General features: G+C 43.2%; 1 protein-coding gene across 3 annotated transcripts in view; it reads right to left on the reverse strand.

Moving 5' to 3' along the window:
• Window positions 1–21,783, reverse strand: part of cabin1 (calcineurin binding protein 1) — a 483,310-nt gene that overhangs the window by 362,450 nt on the left and 99,077 nt on the right. For all 3 annotated transcript variants that reach the window (XM_068005469.1, XM_068005470.1, XM_068005468.1), the window contains exons 23-25: window positions 17,827–17,997; window positions 9,382–9,471; window positions 7,929–8,080 (exon numbers count right to left, since the gene is read on the reverse strand). In XM_068005469.1, coding sequence (XP_067861570.1) covers window positions 7,929–8,080; window positions 9,382–9,471; window positions 17,827–17,997 — 413 coding nt within the window. The remainder of the gene's footprint in view (window positions 1–7,928; window positions 8,081–9,381; window positions 9,472–17,826; window positions 17,998–21,783) is intronic.

Below are 21,783 nucleotides of genomic sequence, written 5' to 3' on the forward strand. Positions count from 1 at the left end.
TAAAGAGTCGAAGTTCTGTATTGTGAAATCAAGAAACGGCTGAGTTCACTGGATACAACAAAGGCTATGGGCCCTGTTCCAGTACAGCTACAACACTGGCATCTACCCGACAATGTGGAAAATTGCCCAGTTATGTCTTGTCCACAAAAAGCAGGACAAATCCAATCCAGACAATTATCACTCCATCAGTCTACTCTCAATCATCAGCAAAGTGATGAAAGGTGTCGTCGACAGTGCAATCAAGTGGCACATACTTACCAATAACCTGCTCACCGATGCTCAGTTTGGGTTCCGCCAGGACCACTCGGCTCCAGACCTCATTACAGCCTTGGTCCAAGCATGGACAAAAGAACTGAATTCCAGAGGTGAGGTGAGAGTGATTGCCTTTGACATCAAGGCAGCACTTGACCGAGTGTGACACCAAGGAGCCCTAGTAAAATTTATGAGAATGGGAATCAGGGGGAAAACTCTCCAGTGGCTGGAATCATACCTAGCACAAAGGAAGATGGTAGTGGTTGTTGGAGGCCAATCATCTCAGCCCCAGGACATTGCTGCAGGAATTCCTCAGGGCAGTGTCCTAGGCCCAACCATCTTCAGCTGCTTCATCAATGACCTTCCCTCCATCATAAGGTCAGAAATGGGGATGTTCGCTGATGATTGCACAGTGTTCAGTTCCATTCACAACCACTCAGATAATGAAGCAGTCCGTGCCCGCATGCAGCAAGACCTGGACAACATCCAGGCTTGGACTGATAAGTGGCAAGTAACATTCGCACCAGACAAGTACCAGGCAATGATCATCTCCAACAAGAGAGAGTCTAACCACCGCCCCTTGACATTCAACGGCATTACCATCGCTGAATCCCCCACCATCAACATCCTGGGGGTTACCACTGACCCCATAAACTTAACTGGACCAGCCACATAAATACTGTGGCTACAAGAGCACATCAAAGGCTGGTATTCTGTAGCAAGTGACCCACCTCCTGACTCCCCAAAGTCTTTCCCTCCCATCTACAAAGCACAAGTCAGGAGTGTGATGGAATACTCTCCACTTGCCTGGATGAGTGCAGCTCCAACAACACTCAAGAAGCTCAACACCATCAAGGACAAAGGAACCTGCTTGATTGGCACCCCATCCACCACCTTAAACATTCACTCCCTTCACCACCAGCGCACTGTGGCTGCAGTGTGTACCATCTACAAGATGCACTGCAGCAACTCGCCAAGGCTTCTTCGACAGCACCTCCCAAACCTGTGAACCTCTTCCACCTGGATGGACAAGGGCAGCAGGCGCATGGGAACACCACCTGTACGTTCCCCTCCAAGTCACACACCATCCCGACTTGGAAATATATCGCCGTTCCTTCATCGCCGCTGGGTCAAAATCTTGGAACTCCCTTCCTATCAGCACTGTGGGAGAACCTTCACCACACGGACTGCTGTGGTTCAAGAAGGCAGCTCACCACCACCTTCTCAAGGGCAATTAGGGATGGGCAATTAGGGATGGGCAATAAATGCTGGCCTCATCAGCGACACCCACATCCCATGAACAAATTTTAAAAAAGGACATAGACAGACTGGTGAAATGCGCAGGTACATCGCAGATGAAATTTAACACGGAACTGTGAAGTGATGCATTTTAGTTGGAAGAATGAGGAGAGGCAGTATAAACTAAATGGTACCATTGATGCCCACCCACATTACAAATTTAAGGACCTCACTAAGCTCTTACCGTCTTCTGCCGCCACTTCGTGGCACCAACTTCTCCTGTTGTCTTTCATCCCCGATGTACTTACCACATACAGGTAAATCATTGCTCCCTGAAATATCACCATCCATGCTTTTCATGCAGCGATTTTTGGGTCCCATTAATACCGAATGCCCTTCTATCCACGGAGGGAGTTTACTACTCTTCCTGCTAAAGTGTTTTGCCAATAGCTCCCGACTACAAGGCATTTTTGTACCCCTCTCTCTCCTGCCTCCAAGGCCACTTCCTAACCAACCTCTCTTCCCCTCCCCCTACCACCACAAGAGGTAATTTCCCATTTGCTCCTGCCCGTCTTCCTCGCTGAACTGGTCACATTTCACCAGTGCACATTTAGCTGGTAGATTGCAGCACTTTGTCAGCTCTGAGGCCAGTCCAAAGTTATAACTCTCCATTACATTTCAAGCAGTTGCTTCAGATGTCGCCAGTTTAGTTACCTGGACTTTCCCATTTAAAGTTACTTTGTGGCTTCTCGATTGGCAGGTCAAAAGTCGATCATGGACAAAAGAGCTGAATTCCAGAAGTGAGGTGAGAGTGACTGTCCTTGACATCAAGGCAGCATTTGACCGAGTGTGGCACCAAGGAGCCCTAGTAAAATTGAAGTCAATGGGAATCAGGGGGAAAACTCTCCAGTGGCTGGAGTCATACCTAGCACAAAAGATCATAGTGGTTGTTGGAGACTAATCATCTCAACCCCAGGACATTGCTGCAGGAGTTCCTCAGGGCAATGTCCTAGGCCCAACCATCTTCAGCTGCTTCATCAATGACCTTCCCTCCATTATAAGGTCAGAAATGGGGATGTTCGCTGATGATTGCACAGTGTTCAGTTCCATTCGTAACCCCTCAGATAATGAAGCAGTCCGTGCCCACATGCAGCAAGACCTTGACAACATCCAGGCTTTGGCTCATAAGTGGCAAGTAACATTCACGCCAGACAAGTGCCAGGCAATGATCATCTCCAACAAGAGAGAATCTAACCACCTCCCCTTGACATTCAACAGCATTACCATCGCCGAATCCCCCACCATCAACATCCTGGGGGTCACCATTGACCAGAAACTTAACTGGACCAGCCACATAAATACAGTGGCTACAAGAGCAGGTCAGAGGCTGGGTATTCTGTGGTGAGTGACTCACCTCCTGACTCTCCAAATCCTTTCCACCATCTGCAAGGCATAAGTCAGGAGTGTGATGGAATACTCTCCACTTGCCTGGATGAGTGCAGCTCCAACAAAACTCAAGAAGCTCGACATCATCCACAGCAAAGCAGCTTGCTTGATTGGCACCCCATCCACCACCCTAAACATTCACTCCCTTCACCAGCAGCGCACTGTGGCTGCAGTGTGTACCATCCCCACAGGATGCACTGCAGCAACACGCCAAGGCTTCTTCGACAGCACCTCCCAAACCTGCGACCTCTGCCACCTAGAAGGACAAGGGCAGCAGGCACAAGGGAACAACACCACCTGCACATTCCCCTCCAAGTCACACACCATCCCGACTTGGAAATATATCGCCGTTCCTTCATCGTCACTGGGTCAAAATCCTGGAACTCCCTTCCTAACAGCACTGTGGCAGAACCTTCACCACACGGACTGCAGCGGTTCAAGAAGGCGGCTCACCACCACCTTCTCAAGGGCAATTAGGGATGGGCAATAAATGCCAGCCTCGCCAGCGACGTCCACATCCCACGAGCGAATAAAAAAAAATGTCCTCTGGTCCTGCTATCTTTGTTTTGCATTAAGTCAGGCCGTCATCTTATAGTAACATATATATATATATATATATTTCTAGATATTAAATGTCATTTGTAATTCTTCTATAAATCTCCCAACTTTTCCCCCTTCCTCCAGGCATCCTGCTTTCCCACACATCTTGGTATTCTCCCCAAATGACATTCTACTCCCTAATTCTGCTTTTACTTTTCTTAAAGACATTTTCCTTTTTTCTCAGTCGCTTCCTTCATTCCTTTTCTCACCCAGAAGTGATCACTCCTTGCTTTGGTACGGTTCCATAGGTCCTCTACTACCTCACGCAAATGTCCATTTTTCATGTAAAATCCTTCAACGTGAAAGCTGAAGGCTATTTAGCAGTGAGGTACATCACAGTCAATCCCCATTAGTCCTCACCCAACACCCACTTCCAGCAGATTTTTACATGCCATACTTGTATGAAAACTTGCACGTTTCTGGAGGTGGTCATTCCACAGCTTAAGAGAGTGCAGGCAGAGAGGGACTGGGTGACCACCAGACAGACAAGGAGGACCAGGCAGGTAGTGCCCCTGAGGGCATCTCGCTCTCTAACCAGTATTCAGTTCTGAATACTGGGGGGGGGCGGGGGGGAGAGAGGGTTCCTCTGGGGAGTGCAGCCACAGCCAAGTCCACAGCACCATAGATGGCTCAGCTGTACAGGGGAGGGGGATGAGAAAGGTCAGGAGAGCGATAGTGATAGGGGATTCTATTGTTAGGGGAACAGATAGGCGTTTCTGCGGCCGCAGACGTGATTTCAGGATGGTAAGTTGCCTCCCTGGTGCCAGGGTCAAGGATGTTACCAAGCGGCTGCAAAACATTCTGGAGGGGGAGGGTGAACAGCCAGAGGTCGTGGTCCATATCGGTACCAATGACATAGGTAGAAAGAGGGATGAGGTCCTGCAGGCAGATTTTAAGGAGTTAGGAAAGAGATTAATAAGCAGGACCTCCTAGGTAGTAATCTCCGTATTACTCCCGGTGCCACGGGCTAGCGAGTATAGAAATAGGAGGATAAAGATGATAAATGTGTGGCTGGAAAGATGGTGCAGGAGGGAAGGCTTTAGATTCCTGGGGCATTGGGACCGGTTCTGGGGGAGGTGGGACCTGTACAAGCCGGACAGGTTGCACCTCAACAGGGCCGGGATCAATATCATCGCAGGGAGGTTTACTTGTGCTGTTGGGGAGGGTTTAAACTAGCTTGGCAGGGGGATGGGAACCAGAGCTTAGATTCGGAAGGAAGAGAAGCAGAGCTGGAAATGGAAGACAAAAAATTAGTAAGTGAGTTTGGAAGGCAGAGGAAACAAAAGTTAGAAAATAGACAACAAAGGAGTTTGGCAGTGCTTAATGGTATATACCTGAATGCAAGGAGTATAGTGAATAAGGCAGATGAGCTAAGGGCACAGATAGACACATGGCAGTATGGTATCTTCGTTATTAAAGAAACATGGCTTAAAGCGGGGCAGGAATGGCAGCTCAATGTTCCTGGTTACAGGGTTTTCAGACGAGATAGAGAGGGGGATAAAAAAGGAGGGGGGGGTGGCAATATTGGTTAAAGAAACAATTACAGCTGTGAGGAGGGATGATATATTAGAAGGATCATCAAATGTGGCCATATGGGTTGAATTAGGGAACAAAAAAGGGGCAGTCACACTGCTGGGAGTGTACTATAGACCCCCAAACAGTCACACTGCTGGGAGTGTACTATAGACCCCCAGTCAGAGGGAGATAGAAGAGCAAATATGTAGGCAAATTTCTGAAGTGCAAAAACAATAAGGCATTAATAGTAGGGGATTTCAACTACCCTAATATTAACTAGGATATAGAGGGTGCAGAATTCTTAAAATAATTTCAAGAGAACTTTTTAGCCAGTACGTAGCAAGCCCAAGAGGGGGGGCAGGTCTGGATTTAGTTTTAGGGAATGAAGTCTGGCAGGTGGAAGGAGCATCAGGGGAGAGATCATAATTCAGTTAGATTTAGCATTGTTATGGAAAAGGACAGAGATAGAACAGGACTAAAAGTTCTAAATTGGGGAAAGGCCAATTTTCCTAAGCTGAGAAGTGATTTAGCAAAAGTGGACTGGAAACAGCTACTTGACGGTAAACCAGTGTCAATGGGAGGCATTCAAAGGGAAGATTCAAGGGGTTCAGAGAAAAAATGTTCCCACAAAGAAAAAGGGTGGGGCTGCCAAATCTAGAGCCCACTAGATGACATGGTGCATACAGGGTAAGATAAGGCAAGAAAGGGAAGCTTATGTCAGACACTGAGAGCTCAATACTACAGAAAGCCTAGAGGAGTATAGAAAGTGCAGGGGTGAAATTAAAAAGGAAATTAGGAAAGCAAAGAGAGGGTATGAAAAAATACTGGGAAACCCAAAATGTTTTATACCTAAAAAGAGCAAGAGGATAACTAAGGAAAGAGTAGGGCCTATCAGAGACCAAAAAGGTAACCTATGTGTGGAGGCGGAAGATGTGGGTATGGTTCTTAATGAATACTTTGCAAAGGTTTTCACAAAAGAGGAGGACGATGCAGAGATTAAGGAGGAGGAGTGTGAAATATTGGATGGGATAAACATAGTGAGAGAGGAAGTATTAAGGGGTGTAGCATCTTTGAAAGTAGATAAATCGCCAGGCCCGGCTGAAATATATCCCAGGCTGCTACGAGAAGCAAGGGAGGAAATAGCAGAGGCTCTGACCATCATTTTCCCATCCTCCGTGGATACAGGCACGGTGCCGGAGGATTGGAGGACTACTAACGTTGCACCGTTGTTTAAAAAGGGAGAAAGAGATAGACTGAATAATTATAGGCCAGTCAATCTAACCTCGGTGGTGGGCAAATTATTGGAATCGATTCTGAGCGACAGGATAAATAGTCGTTTAAAAAGGCACAGAGTAATCAAGGACAGTCAGCACGGATTTGTTAAGGGAAGGTTGTGTCTGACTAACTTGATTGAATTTTTTGAGCAGGTAACAAGGAGGGTCGATGAAGGTAACGCGTTTGGTGTAGTGTACATGGATTTTAAAAAGGCTTTTAACAAGGCAGACTGGTCAAAAAAGTAAAAGCCCATGGAATCCAAGGGAAAGTGGCTATTTGGATCCAAAATTGGCTCAGTGGCCTAAAGTAAAGGGTAATGGTTGACGGGTGTTTTTGCGACTGGAAGGCTGCTTCCAGTGGGGTTCCGCAAGGCTCAGTACTAGGTCCCTTGCTTTTTGTGGTATGTATTAATGATTTGGACTTAAATGTGGGGGGCTTGATCAAGAAGTTTGCAGATGATACAAAAATTGGCCGTGTGGTTGATTGTGAGGGGGAAAGCTGTAGACTGCAGGAAGATATCAATGAACTGGTCAAGTGGGCAGAAAAGTGGAAATGGAATTCAATCCAGAGAAGTGTGAAGACATTTGGGGAGGGGAAACAAGGCAAGGGAGTACACAATAAATGGAGGATACTGAGAGGTGTAGAGGGACAAAATGACCATGGAGTGCATGTCCACAGATCCCTGAAGGTAGCAGGACAGGTGGATAAGGTGGTTAAAAAGGCATACAGGATACTTTCCTTTATTAGCTGATGCATAGAATATAAGAGCAGGGAGGTTATGCTAGAACTGTATAAAACAATGGTTAGGCCACAGCTTGAGGACTGCGTACAGTTCTGGTCACCACATTACAGGAAAGATGTGATTGCACTGGAGAGGGTGCAGTCGAGATTTACGAGGATGTTGCCAGGACTGGAGAATTTTAGCTATGAGAAAAGGTGGATAGGCTGGGGTTGTTTTCTCTGGATCAATGGAGGCTGAGGGGAGATTTAATTGAGGTATATAAAATTATGATGGGACTAGATAGAGTGGATAGGGAGGACATATTTCCCTTAGCAGAGGGGTCAGTGACCAGGGGCATAGATTTCAAGTAATTGGTAGAAGGATTACAGGGGAGCTGAGGAGAATTTTTTTCACCCAGAGGGTGGTGGGGGTCTGGAACTCACTGCCTGAAAGGGTGGTAGAGGCAGAAACCCTCAACTCATTTAAAAAGGACTTGGATGTGCACTTGAAGTGCCGTAACCTACAAGGCTACAGACCAAGTGCCGGAAAGTGGGATTAAGCTGGATAGCTCTTCTTCGGCCGGTACAGACATGATGGGCCGAATGGCCTCCTTCTGTGCCATAACTTTCTATGATTCTATGAAAATGAAAGATGGCTTTTGAAACACAGATGAAAAAAACAAAGCTAATCAGAACTATTTATCAACCATTTTATTTTTTTCTTCCAAAAGGTTACACTTCCTAACGGTGAGTCCAAAAAGGAAGTAGCATTTGTCAACTATCGAAGAAAAACAAAGTCATCAGTGTCCCCAGCTGCAAAGCCCTGCCTTCATGCCCATCAGAAACATTTCATCACAATATCTGAATTTAATGGCACTTACTTCTCAGTGACTTTAAAGGTACTCTTCTCTTCACCTCTAGCAAAAGGTCCCTGAGCTGCCTCTTTTATGTAGCTGAAGAGCATCTCACAGTCCACAGTCACTTCATCCTTCTCCAGCAGTTTGAGGATCGAGGCATGAAGCCTGAAGTAGACCTGAACATCAACACATGATTTGTATAAACAGATAATCCCCACATTTAAAAATAAAAGCTCCATAGTCACACACAGCAATAGTAATCCACAATAAACTTGAATTATAACATATAAAGCATTTCCACCATTTTTAGGACTGCATTTAAAACGTTAGATCAGTATGATAAAACAAGCATCAAGATTTAATTTATACTCAGATCCAAATCAATTTTTAAAGAAAGGCAGTCATTTAGCCAGAAATTTATACAATTGCCCTCTAATTCACATCGAGCTGGCTACAATGACCTGTATTTGCCTGTTTGTACTAGTTTTCCACAGGGAGCATGTGAGCAATGGCTTTAACACTTTTTCTTCCTAGGTTAGAAAGCACATTAAGTCATTGACATATACTGTAATGAAAAATCTTGCTGTCTTTATTACATATTAGTGGATATGCAGCCGGTCTGAGGTCTGGAGCCAGTTGTAAAGTTTAACTATTAAGGCCACTGCTCAATTATTCTCTATAGAGAAGTGGTATGAACAGGAAAAATACAGGTCATTTCATTGCAGTCACTTCTAAACTCCTCAGGTCAATTGCAATGTAAATTTCTGGCTCCTGGCCACAAGATCCCATCTTGAAACTACTTTTTTGTTTAAAATAGCTTTTCATCTCTAATGAAGTGTGGTGACTGCAGTGATGGTTATACACTACACACAAGAATTTAGATTTGAAGTTTCACAATTTCTATAAAGTTTAGAATCAATTCAAGGTCCAGTTTTCTTTCACAAAGCAGTGGCATTACTGAACCAGTAAATACAATCAATAATAAAAAGGCCACTAAATATAATGCAAAAATTTCTCTCATCCTGCAACAAATATTGAGTGAAGCAGAAACATGAGGTAATAAAACTGGGCTATGAAGATAGAGAACTAATGCTCAATTTCTCTTTTGTTTTTAATGTCGAATCACACTGTATCCTTTGCTGCATTGACTTTTGTGAGACTACAAGCCACTGTAAAAAGGCAAAGGATTCCCAAGGTCAAAGCGCCTAAAGCGCAACTGATCTCTCTTCTAGATGTGTTGATCCCGAAAGATGCTTTTTTAAAAAAAATAGGATGAGCTTACCAAGTGAGAACATGCAAATATTCATCTAATTTAATTCTGTAGACTTAAAACACAATCCAAATCATTTTATATCCAACTACATCTACTGGAAGCCTAAGAATATTCGTGCACTGAAATAACCATTTTTTAAGCCACAAGAGATATTCAAGTATTCAGAGCCAGGAGATCCTGGTTACTCGTCATTTGGTTCCGTACCTCTAGAGCCTCCATAGCCAGGTCTGGTGGATTGTGGTAATGGATCTTCCGTGGATAATGTGCGGCATCCTCATGTAGGTTATGTGCTGCCTGGACAAAAAGCAGTGCAGATAAAAAATGAGAAAGAACTTGCATTCATATAATGCCTTTCATGACCTCAGGCGTCCCAAAGTGCTTCACAGCCAATGAAGCAGTTTTGAAAGTGTAGTCACTGTTGTAATGTAGAGACATGGCATCCAATTTGTGCACAGCAAGGCCCCACAAACAGCAATGAAATAAGTGACCAGATAATCTGTTTGAGTGATGTTGGTTGAAGGATAAATGTTGGCCAGGATACCAATCCCCAGCACTTCTTTGAATAGTGCCATGGGATCTTTTACGTCCTTAGAGGGTAAACAGGATCTTGGTTTAACGTCTCATCCGAAAGATGGCACCTCCGACAGTACAGCAGTCCCTCAGTACTGCATTGGAATGTCCGCCTAGGTTATGTGCTCAAGTCTTTGGAGTGAGTTTTAAACCTACAACCTTCTAACTCAGAGTGCCACCAGTGAACCAAGAAAACATGAGATCACAGCTTTTGTTAATACTGCATAGCATGGATAAAAAGATTCATCATTAGGAACGCTCAATTCCATCTTGGACTAGTCAAAACTCCATAACAAAAATGAGCCGTACAGATTTAATCAGGGCCAGTCGTCACATATTTTCTAAAAGGCAGGTCACTCTTGATGAGCCTTGCAGAATTATTCAAAGAAAGTGCATTGATAAAGGAAAGTTTTTGATAAGGTACCAAGTACAAGATATGGGAAATATAATGACACATGGAAATAAGAGGAATGTGGTGATTTATATATATATATAATATATATATATAAAAAGAGATGGCTGGAGGGCAGAAAGCAAAGAGTAGGGCTAAAGGGAAGTTTCTCAGACTGGAAAGATGTGGGGAGTGGTGTTCCTCAAGGATCTGTGCTGAGGCTGCATATTACACATTTAAAAAATGATCTGGACTTGGGAATCGTGGGAACAATATCACAATTATCAAATTGGGAAGCATGTCAAATTGTGACCAGAATTGTGAAAGACCACAGAAGGACATAGGTCGGCTAGCAGAATGGACAGATAGGTGGCAGATGCAGCTTAATGTGAAAATGGTGAAGTAATACATTTTGGAAGTAAGAATGTGAAAAGAAAATGCACCTCAAATGGCAATATTTTAAATGAAGCAGAGGAGCAAAGGGATTTGGTGGATTGATACACAAGTCATTAAAGGCAGCACAAGTAGATAAGCTCATAATAAGACAAACAGAATGCTTCAATTTTGTATGTAGAGGCGTAGACTACAAAAGCAAGGACATAATGCTGAAACCAAAAACAGAAAATGCTGGAAACACTCAGCAGGTCAGATACCATCTGTGGACAGAACAAAAGAATTAATGCTTCGGACCCTTTGTCAAAATAAGGTCTTGATAAAGGTTCCACATCCAAGGCGTAAACTCCTCTAGTCTCTCGACAGATACTACATGACCTGCTGAAACATGCAGGTACAGCAAGCAATTAGGAAGGCAAATGTTATGTTAGCCTTTATTACAAGGGGTTTAGAGTATGAGAGTAAGGAGGGCTTGCTGCAATTATACAGGGATCTGGTGAGACCACACCTGAAGTACTGTGTCCAGTTTTGGTCTCCTTACCTAAGGAAGAATATACTTGCCTTAGAAGGGGTGTAGCAAAGGTTCACTAGATTGTTGCCTGGGATGAGAGGGTTGTCCTATTAGGAGAGATTGAGTAGAATGGGCCTGTACTCTCTGAAGTTTAGAGGAACGAGAGGTGATTTCATTGAAAAGTATAAAATACTTAGAGGGCTTGACAGGGTAGATGATGAGAGGCTGTTTCCCCTGGCTGGAGAGAGTAGAACTAGGGATCATGGTCTCAGGATAAGAGGTCGGCCATTTAGGACCGAGATGAGTAAAAATGTCTTCACTCAGAGGATTGTGAATCTTTGGAATTCTCTACTCCAGAGGGCTGTAGATGCTCAGTCGTTGAGTATATTCAAGGCTGAGATCGATAGATTTTTGTTCACTAAGGGAATCAAGGGGTATGGGGATAGGGTGGGAAAGTGGAGTTGAAGTTGAAGATCAGCCATGATCTTATTGAACACTAGAGCAGGCTCGAGGGGCCATATGACCTACTCCTGTTCTTATCTCTTATGAATGTTTCCAACATTTTCTGTTTTGGTTTCAGATTTCCAGCATCAGCAGTTTTCCGCTGTTGTCGAGCTTAATTAGGTCACTGCTGTAGTGCTGCGTACAGTTTAACGTAACCCGTTAGAGGGATGATTAAAAAAAACAATAGAAATGGTGCAGTGTAGATTCACTGGGATGTGAGGAACATAGGAACAGGAGTAGGCCATTTAGCCCCTCGAGCCTGTTCTGCCATTCAATGAGATCATGGCTGATCTGTGACCTAACTCCATATACCCGCCTTAGCCCCATATCCCTTAAAACCTTTGGTTCACAAAAATCTTATCAATTTCAGATTTAAAATTAACAATTGAGCTAGCATCAACTGCCATTTGCGGAAGAGTGTTCCAAACTTCTACCACCCTTTGTGTGTAGAAGTGTTTCCTAACTTCACTCCTGAAAGTCCTGGCTCTAATTTTTAGGCTATGTCCCCCAGTCCTAGATGCCCCAACCAGTGGAAATTGTTTCTCTCTCTCTACCTTATCAGTTCCTCTTAATATCTTGAAAACTTCAATCAAATCACCCCTTAATCTTCTAAATTCCAGTGAATACAACCCTAGTTTGTGTAATCTCCCCTCGTAATTTAATCCTTGGAGTCCAGGTATCATTCTAGTAAATTTACATTGCACTCCTTCCAAGGCCAATATATCCTTCCTAAGGTGCGATGCCCAGAACTGAACACAGTACTCCAGATGTGGTCTAACCAGTGCTTTGTAAGAACATAAGAAATAGAAGCAGGAGTTGGCCATACGGCCCCTCGAGCCTGCTCCGCCATTCAATAAGATCATGGCTGATTTTCGACCTCAAGTCCACTTTCCTGCCCGATCCTCATAGCCCTTGATTCCCATACAGTCCAAAAATCTATCTCAGCTTTGAATATACTCAATGACTCAGCATTCACAGCCCTCTCGGGTAGAGAATTCCAAAGATTCACAACCCTGTGTGAAAGAATTCCTCCTCATTTCAGTCTTAAACAGCCAATCCCTTATCCTGCAACTGTGCCCCCTAGTTCCAGACTCCCTAGCCAGGGGAAACAACCTCTCAGCACCTACCCTGTCAAGCCCCCTCAGAATCTTATATGTTTCAATGAGATGTATAACTGTAGCATAACTTCTGCCCCCTTGTATTCTAGTCCTCCAGATATAAATGCCAGCATTCAATTAGCCTTTTTGATTAGTTTCTGTACCTGTCCATTACATTTTAATGATCTATATACATGAACCCCATAAGTCTCTTTGGACCTCCACTGTTTCGAGCTTTTCACCACTTACAAAGTACTCCAATCTATCCTTTTTAGGTCCAAAATGGATGACTTCACACTTGCCTACAATGAAATCCATCTGCCACAGTTTTGCCCATTCACTTAATCTATTAATATCTCTCTGTAATTTTATGCTTCCATCTACACTGCTTACAATGCTGCCTATCTTTGTGTCATCGGCAAACTTGGATATGTGGCTCTCTGTCCCGTCATCTAAGTCGTTAATAAATACAGTGAATAGTTGAGGCCCCAACACAGATCCCTATGGGACACCACTAGCCACAACCTGCCAATTTGAGTACCTGCCCATTATCCCTAATCTCTGTCTCCTGCCGCTCGGCCAATTTCCTAACCAGGTTAATAATTTGCCCTCAATTCCATGAGCTTCAACCTTAGCTAACAGTCTCTTATGAGGGATTTTATCGAATGCCTTCTGGAAGTCCATACAAACAACATCCGTAGACATTCCCCTGTCCACTACTTTAGTCACCTCTTCAAAAAATTCAATCAGGTTTGTCAGGCATGACCTACCCTTTACAAATCCATGCTGGCTCTCTCTGATCAGCTGAAAATTTTCAAGGTGTTCAGTCACTCTATCCTTAATCATAGACTCTAGTAATTTCCCGACAACAGATGTTAGGCTAACTGGTCTATAATTCCCTGGTTTCCCTCTCTCACTTTTCTTAAATAGTAGAGTGACATATGCAAATTTCCAATCTAAAGGAACGGTTCCTGAATCAAGAGAACTTTGGACGGTTATAGTTAGAACTTCTGCAATGTTCTCACCTACTTCCTTTAAAACCCTGAGATGGAAACCATCTGGTCCTGGGGATTTGTCACTCTTTAGGTGCAATTATTTTCTTCATTGCTGTTAATTTGCTTACGTTAATTATGGTGAGTCCCCAACCCTGATTCAAAATTAGTTTCTTTGGGGCGTCCGGCATGCTATCCTTTTCCTCTACTGTAAATACTGATGCAAAATAATTATTTAACATGTCCGCCATTTCCTTATTTTCATTTACAATATCACCATTATCAGTTTTTAAGGGGCCCACATTGCTCTTGACCACCCTCTTTTTCCTAATATAATTGTAAACATATTACCAGAGAAGAGGGGTTACAATTATGAAGAGAGACTTATGAAGTTAGAACTTTTTCACTAGAGCTGAGAAGGGGTAACCTGATAAAGATATTCAAGATTATGAAGAGTTAAATAGTGCTAAGTTGTTTCTACTGGTTGCTCAGACAATAGCAAGGGGCACGAATTTAAGGTAATTGGAAAAAGAATTAAAGGGGAGGTTAAAAAACATTTATTCAGAGGGTCGTTAGACTAGAACTCTCTGCCACAAACCTTTGTTGAAGCAAAGTCTATGAGTACCTTTAAAAGTGAATTAATTAGACAGTTGCTTAAAAGAGAAATATTTGAAAAAGAGTAATATTCAGACTATGGAGAGAGAGGAATCGGATTAGACTAGCTGGCTCGTGGGGAGAAAAACATCGGCAGAGACTTGAAGGTTTAAATGGCTTGTTTCCGTGCTGCAACACTCTAATTCTAATTCTGTCATTTATAAAGTAACTGGTTCACCCCACATGGGGACAAACTTTGTGTTTGGGAGCGAGAGAGTAGTGAGAAGCATTCCTGCACCAATATATTATGGAGGCTAGGTAGAGGGAAACTAGGGCCGCGTAATTAGTTGAGGGGAGCCACCATTTCCTCAAACTCACTGCAATGCAGCTGGCACCACAATGAAGACTACTCAGGAGACCAGAAGTCCGAGAAGCCGAGTGGGAAATGCAATATCCACAGATCCACAGACACCATCCATGCAAATTAGAGGCCAGGAACAGAGGACCGGGCCCTGGTCGGACAGAGTGGGCCAGGGCCATTGATGTGACATGGAGAGAGAGGAGCTGAGGTCTCAGGGGCACAGATAGCTTTATAAAAACAAAAATGTATTACTTTGCACATATGGTGACTTCTGAAATTGTAACTGAGGATTTATAGAAGCCTGGCATGTTTTCTTGTGGGATGGGAGACAAAAGAATTTTTAGAGCCAGGTTTATGGGCAAGTTTGCGGTGATAAATTTGACTTTTAGGTTATATAGGAGACTGTCATGACAGCTGTATTTAAGAATTCTTTTGCTGCATTATGATTAGATAGAAAAGTCTTATGTAATGATTAGTGAACTAATCAGAAAGGAGAAAAACAGACTTAGCCAATGATAAAGCAAGGAACTGACAGGCTAGACTGCCATCACAGACACAAGAAATTTTATTTTAAAGATAAATACACAAGTTGAAAGACAATTTAAAATCTGGGAAAGTAGGAATAAGAAGGGTATTCGGTGAAAAGAGTTGTGGAATAGGTTACCAGGGAAGGTCTTGACGCCGATTGTATAAATGGGTTGAACAAACAACTGAATGCATTTCTGGAGAGACATGGGATTGAGATATATCATGGCCAGGCTGGTAGTTGGGTTGATCTATCAAAGCGAGATGGGCTTGTTAAGTAAAATGGCTTTTCCCTCTTCCTAAAAATGGTGGTGTTCTTATTTAAAAAAACATAAATTACACAAGGGTCAAATTTCCCATGCCCTTCCCCTTTTTCTAACCTCCTTCCTTTAGGTTCCCATCCCATTCTCTGAGTCAAAGGTTGGACAGGTACTCAGCTCAGATTGTCGTCAGTCCTATGCATGACCATCCAAGATGTTTGCGAGTTTTGCCTCGCTTGATACAACCTCCAGCTTTCCATCCCCTTTTGGTGAGGAAATCACCTAACCTCCAACCCACTATCCCTGTCAGCTCACAGAGCTGTCATTCTGTAGGGCAAGCAGCTCGTTAACCCATAGAGATAGACATGAGAGAACTCAAGCACTAGAAGCAGAAAATAAGTGCAGGAGTCACCCTCACCTTGCGCAAGTAGCTTGGCAGCAGCATAAGCAGAGAGCTTGAAGCAAGTCATCTCACTGCCCCTTAATTCTTTGTGATAGTGATGATAGTGATACTAAAGAGAATAAATATCAATCTCTGACCTTTCTGTGATACAAGTTAATTCAGTTCTGCTCTGTAGGTGCTGTAAATCCTACAGTAGGGTACTAATTGTAAACAATTTTACAACACCAAGTTATAGTTCAACAATTTTATTTGAAATTCACAAGCTTTCGGAGGCTTCCTCCTTCCTCACAACATTCACCTGAGGAAGGAGGAAGCCTCCGAAAGCTTGTGAATTTCAAATAATATTGTTGGACTATAACTTGGTGTTATAAAATTGTTTACAATTGTCAACCCCAGTCCATCACCGGCATCTCCACAGTAGGGTACTAGTTTGACTTGCAACAGCTCATTGGGTCATTTCTGACTAACGGCAGATATTTTCTCTCGAGTAGATGTTTACGAGGTCATCTCAATAAAGTGAAAGGTTATAGAAATCACCTCATAACCATTTCAAGAATGCAACTTTAGGTACTGCAATAACTGTTACATTGAGTTACATCGAAACTGCAGCACAGAAACAGGCCATTTGGCCCAACTGGTCTATGCTGGCGTTTATGCTCCACATGAGCCTCTTTCCTCCCTACTTCGTCTAACCCAATCAGGATACCCTTCTATTCCTTTCTCCATAATGTGCTTATCTAGCTTCCCCTTAAATGTATCTGTTATTTGCCTCAATTACTCCTTGTGGTAGCACGTACCAAATTCTTACCACTCTTTGGGTAAAGAAGTTTCTCCTGAATTCCTTATTGGATTTATTAGCGACTATTTTATATTTATGACCTCTAGTTCTGGACTCCCCCACAGGTGGAAATATTTTTTGTTCGTTTACCCTATCAAACCCTTTCATAATCTTAAAGACCTCTATCAGGTCACCCCTCAGCCTTCTCTTTTCCAGAGAAAAGAATCCCAGCCTGTTCAGCCTTTCCTGATAAGTATATTCTCTCAGTTCTCGTATCATCCCTGTGAATCTTTTTTGCACCCTCTCCAATGTCTCTATATCCTTTCTGTAATATGAGACTAGAACTGTGCAAAATACTCAAAATATTGTCTAACGGCAGCCTAATTTAAGCTGTGGACCAGACCCTTGTACACAAATGCAAAATATGGATCTTTATTCAAAAAATGATCAAACTTTTTAACAACCCTATAAATTATGACATACAGAACATGAATTCAAATACTCACACCAACACGTACAACAAATTTCCATTGAACAAACCTACTGCAAACTCCTGTTCATTTTTTGCCAAGAATCAAGAAGAAGGTTAGTTCATTAGTTAGTTAATCCACTGTATTTCTTGGCCTTTGAACATTCTCCTCCTCTGAGGAGGTGACTGCCTGAAGAAGGGAACTTTTCTAACTTAGACTTAGAATATTGATGCAGAAACAGAAGGAACACTCCATGGGGGGACATATCTGAAGAAATCAGATTACAAGATAGAGTCCCTTTGATAGTTCATCCTTGATATGGTGGTGAAGGAGTTTCTATAGCCATGACAACGCAGGGTGTAAAGAGAAGGCTAGCATTAACTTAGAGCTTGGCACCTACCAGATATAACGTTTCATCTGGATACTCAAGCAAATGCTATGAAGCATTTTATAGTTTTGTAGTCAAATTCTAAGAAAAGTTAGTCTGTCCTCAAGGCACAAGACTGTCCAGATCCCATTGGTGTATAAGACCAACCTCCTAAATGAATAGGCCAGGGCAACCAAAGCATGGTCTCCCACTTTTAATACACAAGGCCACTGTGGTAGATGCTGAGAACATAGCAACAGGGTCAATCACTAGTGACTTCATGTCATTCTTCATGACTTTACTGATGTTGCTTCAGTGTTCTTAGGTATAGTAAGACAACACTCCATTGATGACAACACTCCATTGATGACAACATTCCTTTACTGTAAAATTACACAAGAAATGACTGGTGTCCCAGATCCACACTTGTTACCTGCTTGTAATGTTCCAAGTATTCCTTAGGTGGTTGTTTCTGCTTTTCTGCTATCTTCCCCAACATGTAGTGAATGAGCCACTCCTCCTCGTCGCCATCTCCTTCACAATGTGTCGCTGACAGAAAACACTGTTTGGCTGTCTCAAGCATACTGTCCCTTCGTTCTTCCATCTGTGATGCACAACAATGACAGTGAATGTCACAACTCTAACATTTTAAATCATCTCAGTGACCACTGGTTTCCCCCCCCCACAAAAAGCAGGAAATAAGTATATTTCCACAGTGAATGAGAGGACACAAGACAGATTCATTCAGCTTCAAGCACTTAGTTACACATCACTGCTGATAAGAACCTAGCAGCATATCACCCACCTGTCCCCTCAGCCATGGAATGGTACATGACTTGGGAAGCACCAGATAACTAGAAGAACAAAGACGGAAAAGAAAGCTTCTTATAGTAGTTTTAAATTTGAGTTTACTATTCAAGTCAAAATTAACTCAGTATTACTCCCCAAAGGTCTTGCATTACGAGGTTTCTACTCTGCAAAGCTCCATATGACAGTATGTCACTATTTTGAGACTGTCACTTCAGGGAAAGTCGATGCTGTAACAGTAATTTATGTAGTGTCTTATCACATTCTTCACAAAGTGCTTCCCATGTAACGAATTACTCTGGAAGCATTGTTGACCTAACAGTAGGATCAGCATCCCTGCTTCTGCTTCTGCTGGATGCAATCATGAAAAATTTTTCTATGAAAAATCATAGAATTTCAGTATCAGCTATCTTATTCAGAGTACAGTAATATTGAAAGAAACCTCCCTCCCCCACCCATAGAAGAGTGCCTGCAACACTCCCTTTAAGACATTCATAACAAAGCAACAATAAAGAATTGCTCCCCATTAAATATTATAAATAATGGATGGCTGTTCAGGCAACAAAAATAATCCACTCAAACTTAACCATTCAACACAATGACCCTACGACTGGATTGTAGTCTCGTAATTCACCGGCAGCTATCAGGTATCCTTTATTTAAACAGTGAGGGATTAGTGCACAACACTTCCCAACAGGCACCCAGAGCTGTAGTACATGGTTCATGCACCCTCCCCCACCCACGCTAAAATTGAAGCAGATAAAATTTGAACAAAAAGCAGACAAAAACAAAAAATTTTGCAAACACACAGTAGGTCAGTCAGCATCTGCAGAGAGAACAGACAGGTTTATGTTTTGGGTGCAGATCCTTCTTCAGAACTGAAAAAGAAGAGGCGGACAGGCATATTAATACAACCAGAAAAAGGGATTGGGAGTTTTTTTTAAAAATGTATTTATTACACATGAATCATGAGTGGGATGATGTAACATTATCTCAGTCAATAATATAGAATAATAATTGAGATATTAAAGAACAACGGATGTGTAAATATCTTAAGAGGTGGAAGGCCTGGGGAAATGAAAGAAAATGGGAGAGGTGGGACAGATGGAAAACATGGAAAACCTAGGGGTATGAAATTAAAACAGGTTTGAAAATGAGGATATAGCTGAAGTTACTAAACTCAATTTTCAGACCAGAGGGTTATAGAGCATCCAAGAGAAAGATCAGATATTGTTCTGGAAGTCAGCATTGAGTTTCATTGGAACAGTGTACAAGGCCAATAACAGAGGACAGAGTGCGAATGGCAGGGGGAGGGGGGGGGGGGGGGGGGAAGAAGAGAAGAGCATTAAAGTGACAAGTAGCTTCAGATCACACTTGCAGACAGAATGGAGGTGTTCAGCAAAGAGGTCACTTAATCTGCATTTGGTTTTCCCAATGTAGAGGGGACTGCACCGTGAGCAGCGAATACAGTATACTAGATTAGAGATACATGTAAATTGAAGTCTCACGCAGTAGGAGCATTTGGGGCCCTGAACAACTGCGTGGGAGGAGATAAGTGGGCAGGTACTGCATCTCCTCCATTTAAAAAAAAAACAAACTTGCATTTATATAGCGCCTGTCATGGCCTCAGGACGTTCCAAAGCGCTTCACAGCCAATGAAGCACTTTAGAACTGCAGTCACTGTTGTAATGTAGGGAAACATGGTAGCCAATTTGCGCACAGCAAGATCCCACAAGCAGCAAAAGATAAATGACCAGATAATCTGGAGGGGGGGGTGGGGTGCGGGGTTTAAGTAATGTTGGTAGAGGGATAAATATTGGACAGGATAACAGGAGAACTCCCTTGCTTTTCTTCGAATAGCATCACGGGATTTTTGACAACCACCTGAGAAGGCAGACAGCATCTCACCTGAAAGACGGCATTTGCTCATTCCGCAGGTGCTCATTCCGCAGGATATCTCTCTCAGCAGTGTTTTATATTGAAATACATAAGCCCCAGTTTTGCAACACTAGCAAAAGCTGCGCCAGGAATGGCACGTCCAAGCTAGCCCACAGTACACTGGGTTCAATGCGCCCAGTTGTGATGGGTCAGCTCATTTGAATAATTAGCATGAACTCGCAACACAACTTTTGTAATGCATCAGCTGCTCCCCTAAGGGAATTGGGGGTATGCAAAGTCAGGCCAACAGCTGAAATGCAAAGTTGTGCACTTAAAAATGGGGACAAGTATTGTTTCAGCCTTTATAAAGCTTCAAGATTAATTTTAAATATTTATCAGCCTGGGTTGAGGCCAGAGAGAAAGAAGTGCTAGGCAAAAATTCAACACAATAAAGAGTCTGTGGGCAAGTGGCTGAGTAATGTGGCACCTCTCTTCCCCCAACCCCCCACCACCCACCCCGGCTGCTTATTGCCAACGTAGATGTGCTGCTGCAAGAGGTGGGTGCAAGGAAGGTTCCCTGTTTGCCACTTCAGGCCACCATCCCCAGTGGATGACAGCGGCAGCCAGTCTATGCAGTATATGGAATCCTGGTACCCAGGACACATGATGCTTCTTTTCCACAGGGAAAGTGATGAATGGGTTGCCCTTTGCAACTGTATCACTTGATGGATGTATATGTGGGAAGTGACTGACTACTCCTCCATACATCACTGGTGGTGGCTTGGAAGATCAGATAGAATAAAAGTTTAATGAATGCCCACGGGAAGAAGCTGTCCCTATGGTACAAGTTGTCTGCAGAACGGCCTTTGAGAGTTGGCATTGTTATGCGGCCATATCCTTTGTAAAGTAGGGGCACTGAACACATACCCAAGAAAGACAGTCTCGTGCAGTAAATGCCAGTCCTGGAATAATACATAACTTGTGAGGTGCCGTCGCACCTTTCTTTCTGTTGGACATTGGCATGCCGGGCCGAAAGATTAGTCACGTACTCACTTTAAATGACTGTACTCAGCACCAAGGGCAGAGCCAAAAACAAGTGAAATCTGGTGAGGGACTCATTTTATATAATTCTCATGCCTCTTATAAAGCCCACAGTACAGCCACTCCCACAACACAAAATCTCTGTGCCTTGGGCATATATATGGACTTACAGGAGTTGTCAGTTGTGCTGAACCAAAGGAGAGTAGCATAAAAATCTAAAAAGTAACAGTGGTCTCATCATGTAAAGTCTGCCAACTGCATGAAGACAGTCGTGGTGATGAGACACTGAAAACGGGTGCTGACATTGGCAATGCATAAAGCATACTGGATTGAGGAAGACCTCCAATGGATCATTTACATGTATAAAACAGCCTAAAATGTATAGCTTGTTCGCATCATAGAACCATAGAAAAGATACAGCACAGAAGGGGGCCATTCGGCCCATCGTGTCCGCGCCGGCTCGAAGAACAACCAGGTGCCCATTCTAATCCCACCTTCCAGCACCCGGTCCATAGCCCTGCAGCTTACAGTACTTCAGGTGCAGGTCCAGGTACTTTTTTTTTAAAAGAGTTGAGGGTCCCTGCCTCTACCACCAATTCAGGCAGCGAATTCCATACACCCACCACCCTCTGGGTAAAAAAGTTTTTCCTCATGTCCCCTCTAA

The sequence above is a fragment of the Heptranchias perlo genome, chromosome 25 (assembly GCF_035084215.1).
Source record: "Heptranchias perlo isolate sHepPer1 chromosome 25, sHepPer1.hap1, whole genome shotgun sequence".
Lineage (NCBI taxonomy): Eukaryota > Metazoa > Chordata > Chondrichthyes > Hexanchiformes > Hexanchidae > Heptranchias > Heptranchias perlo.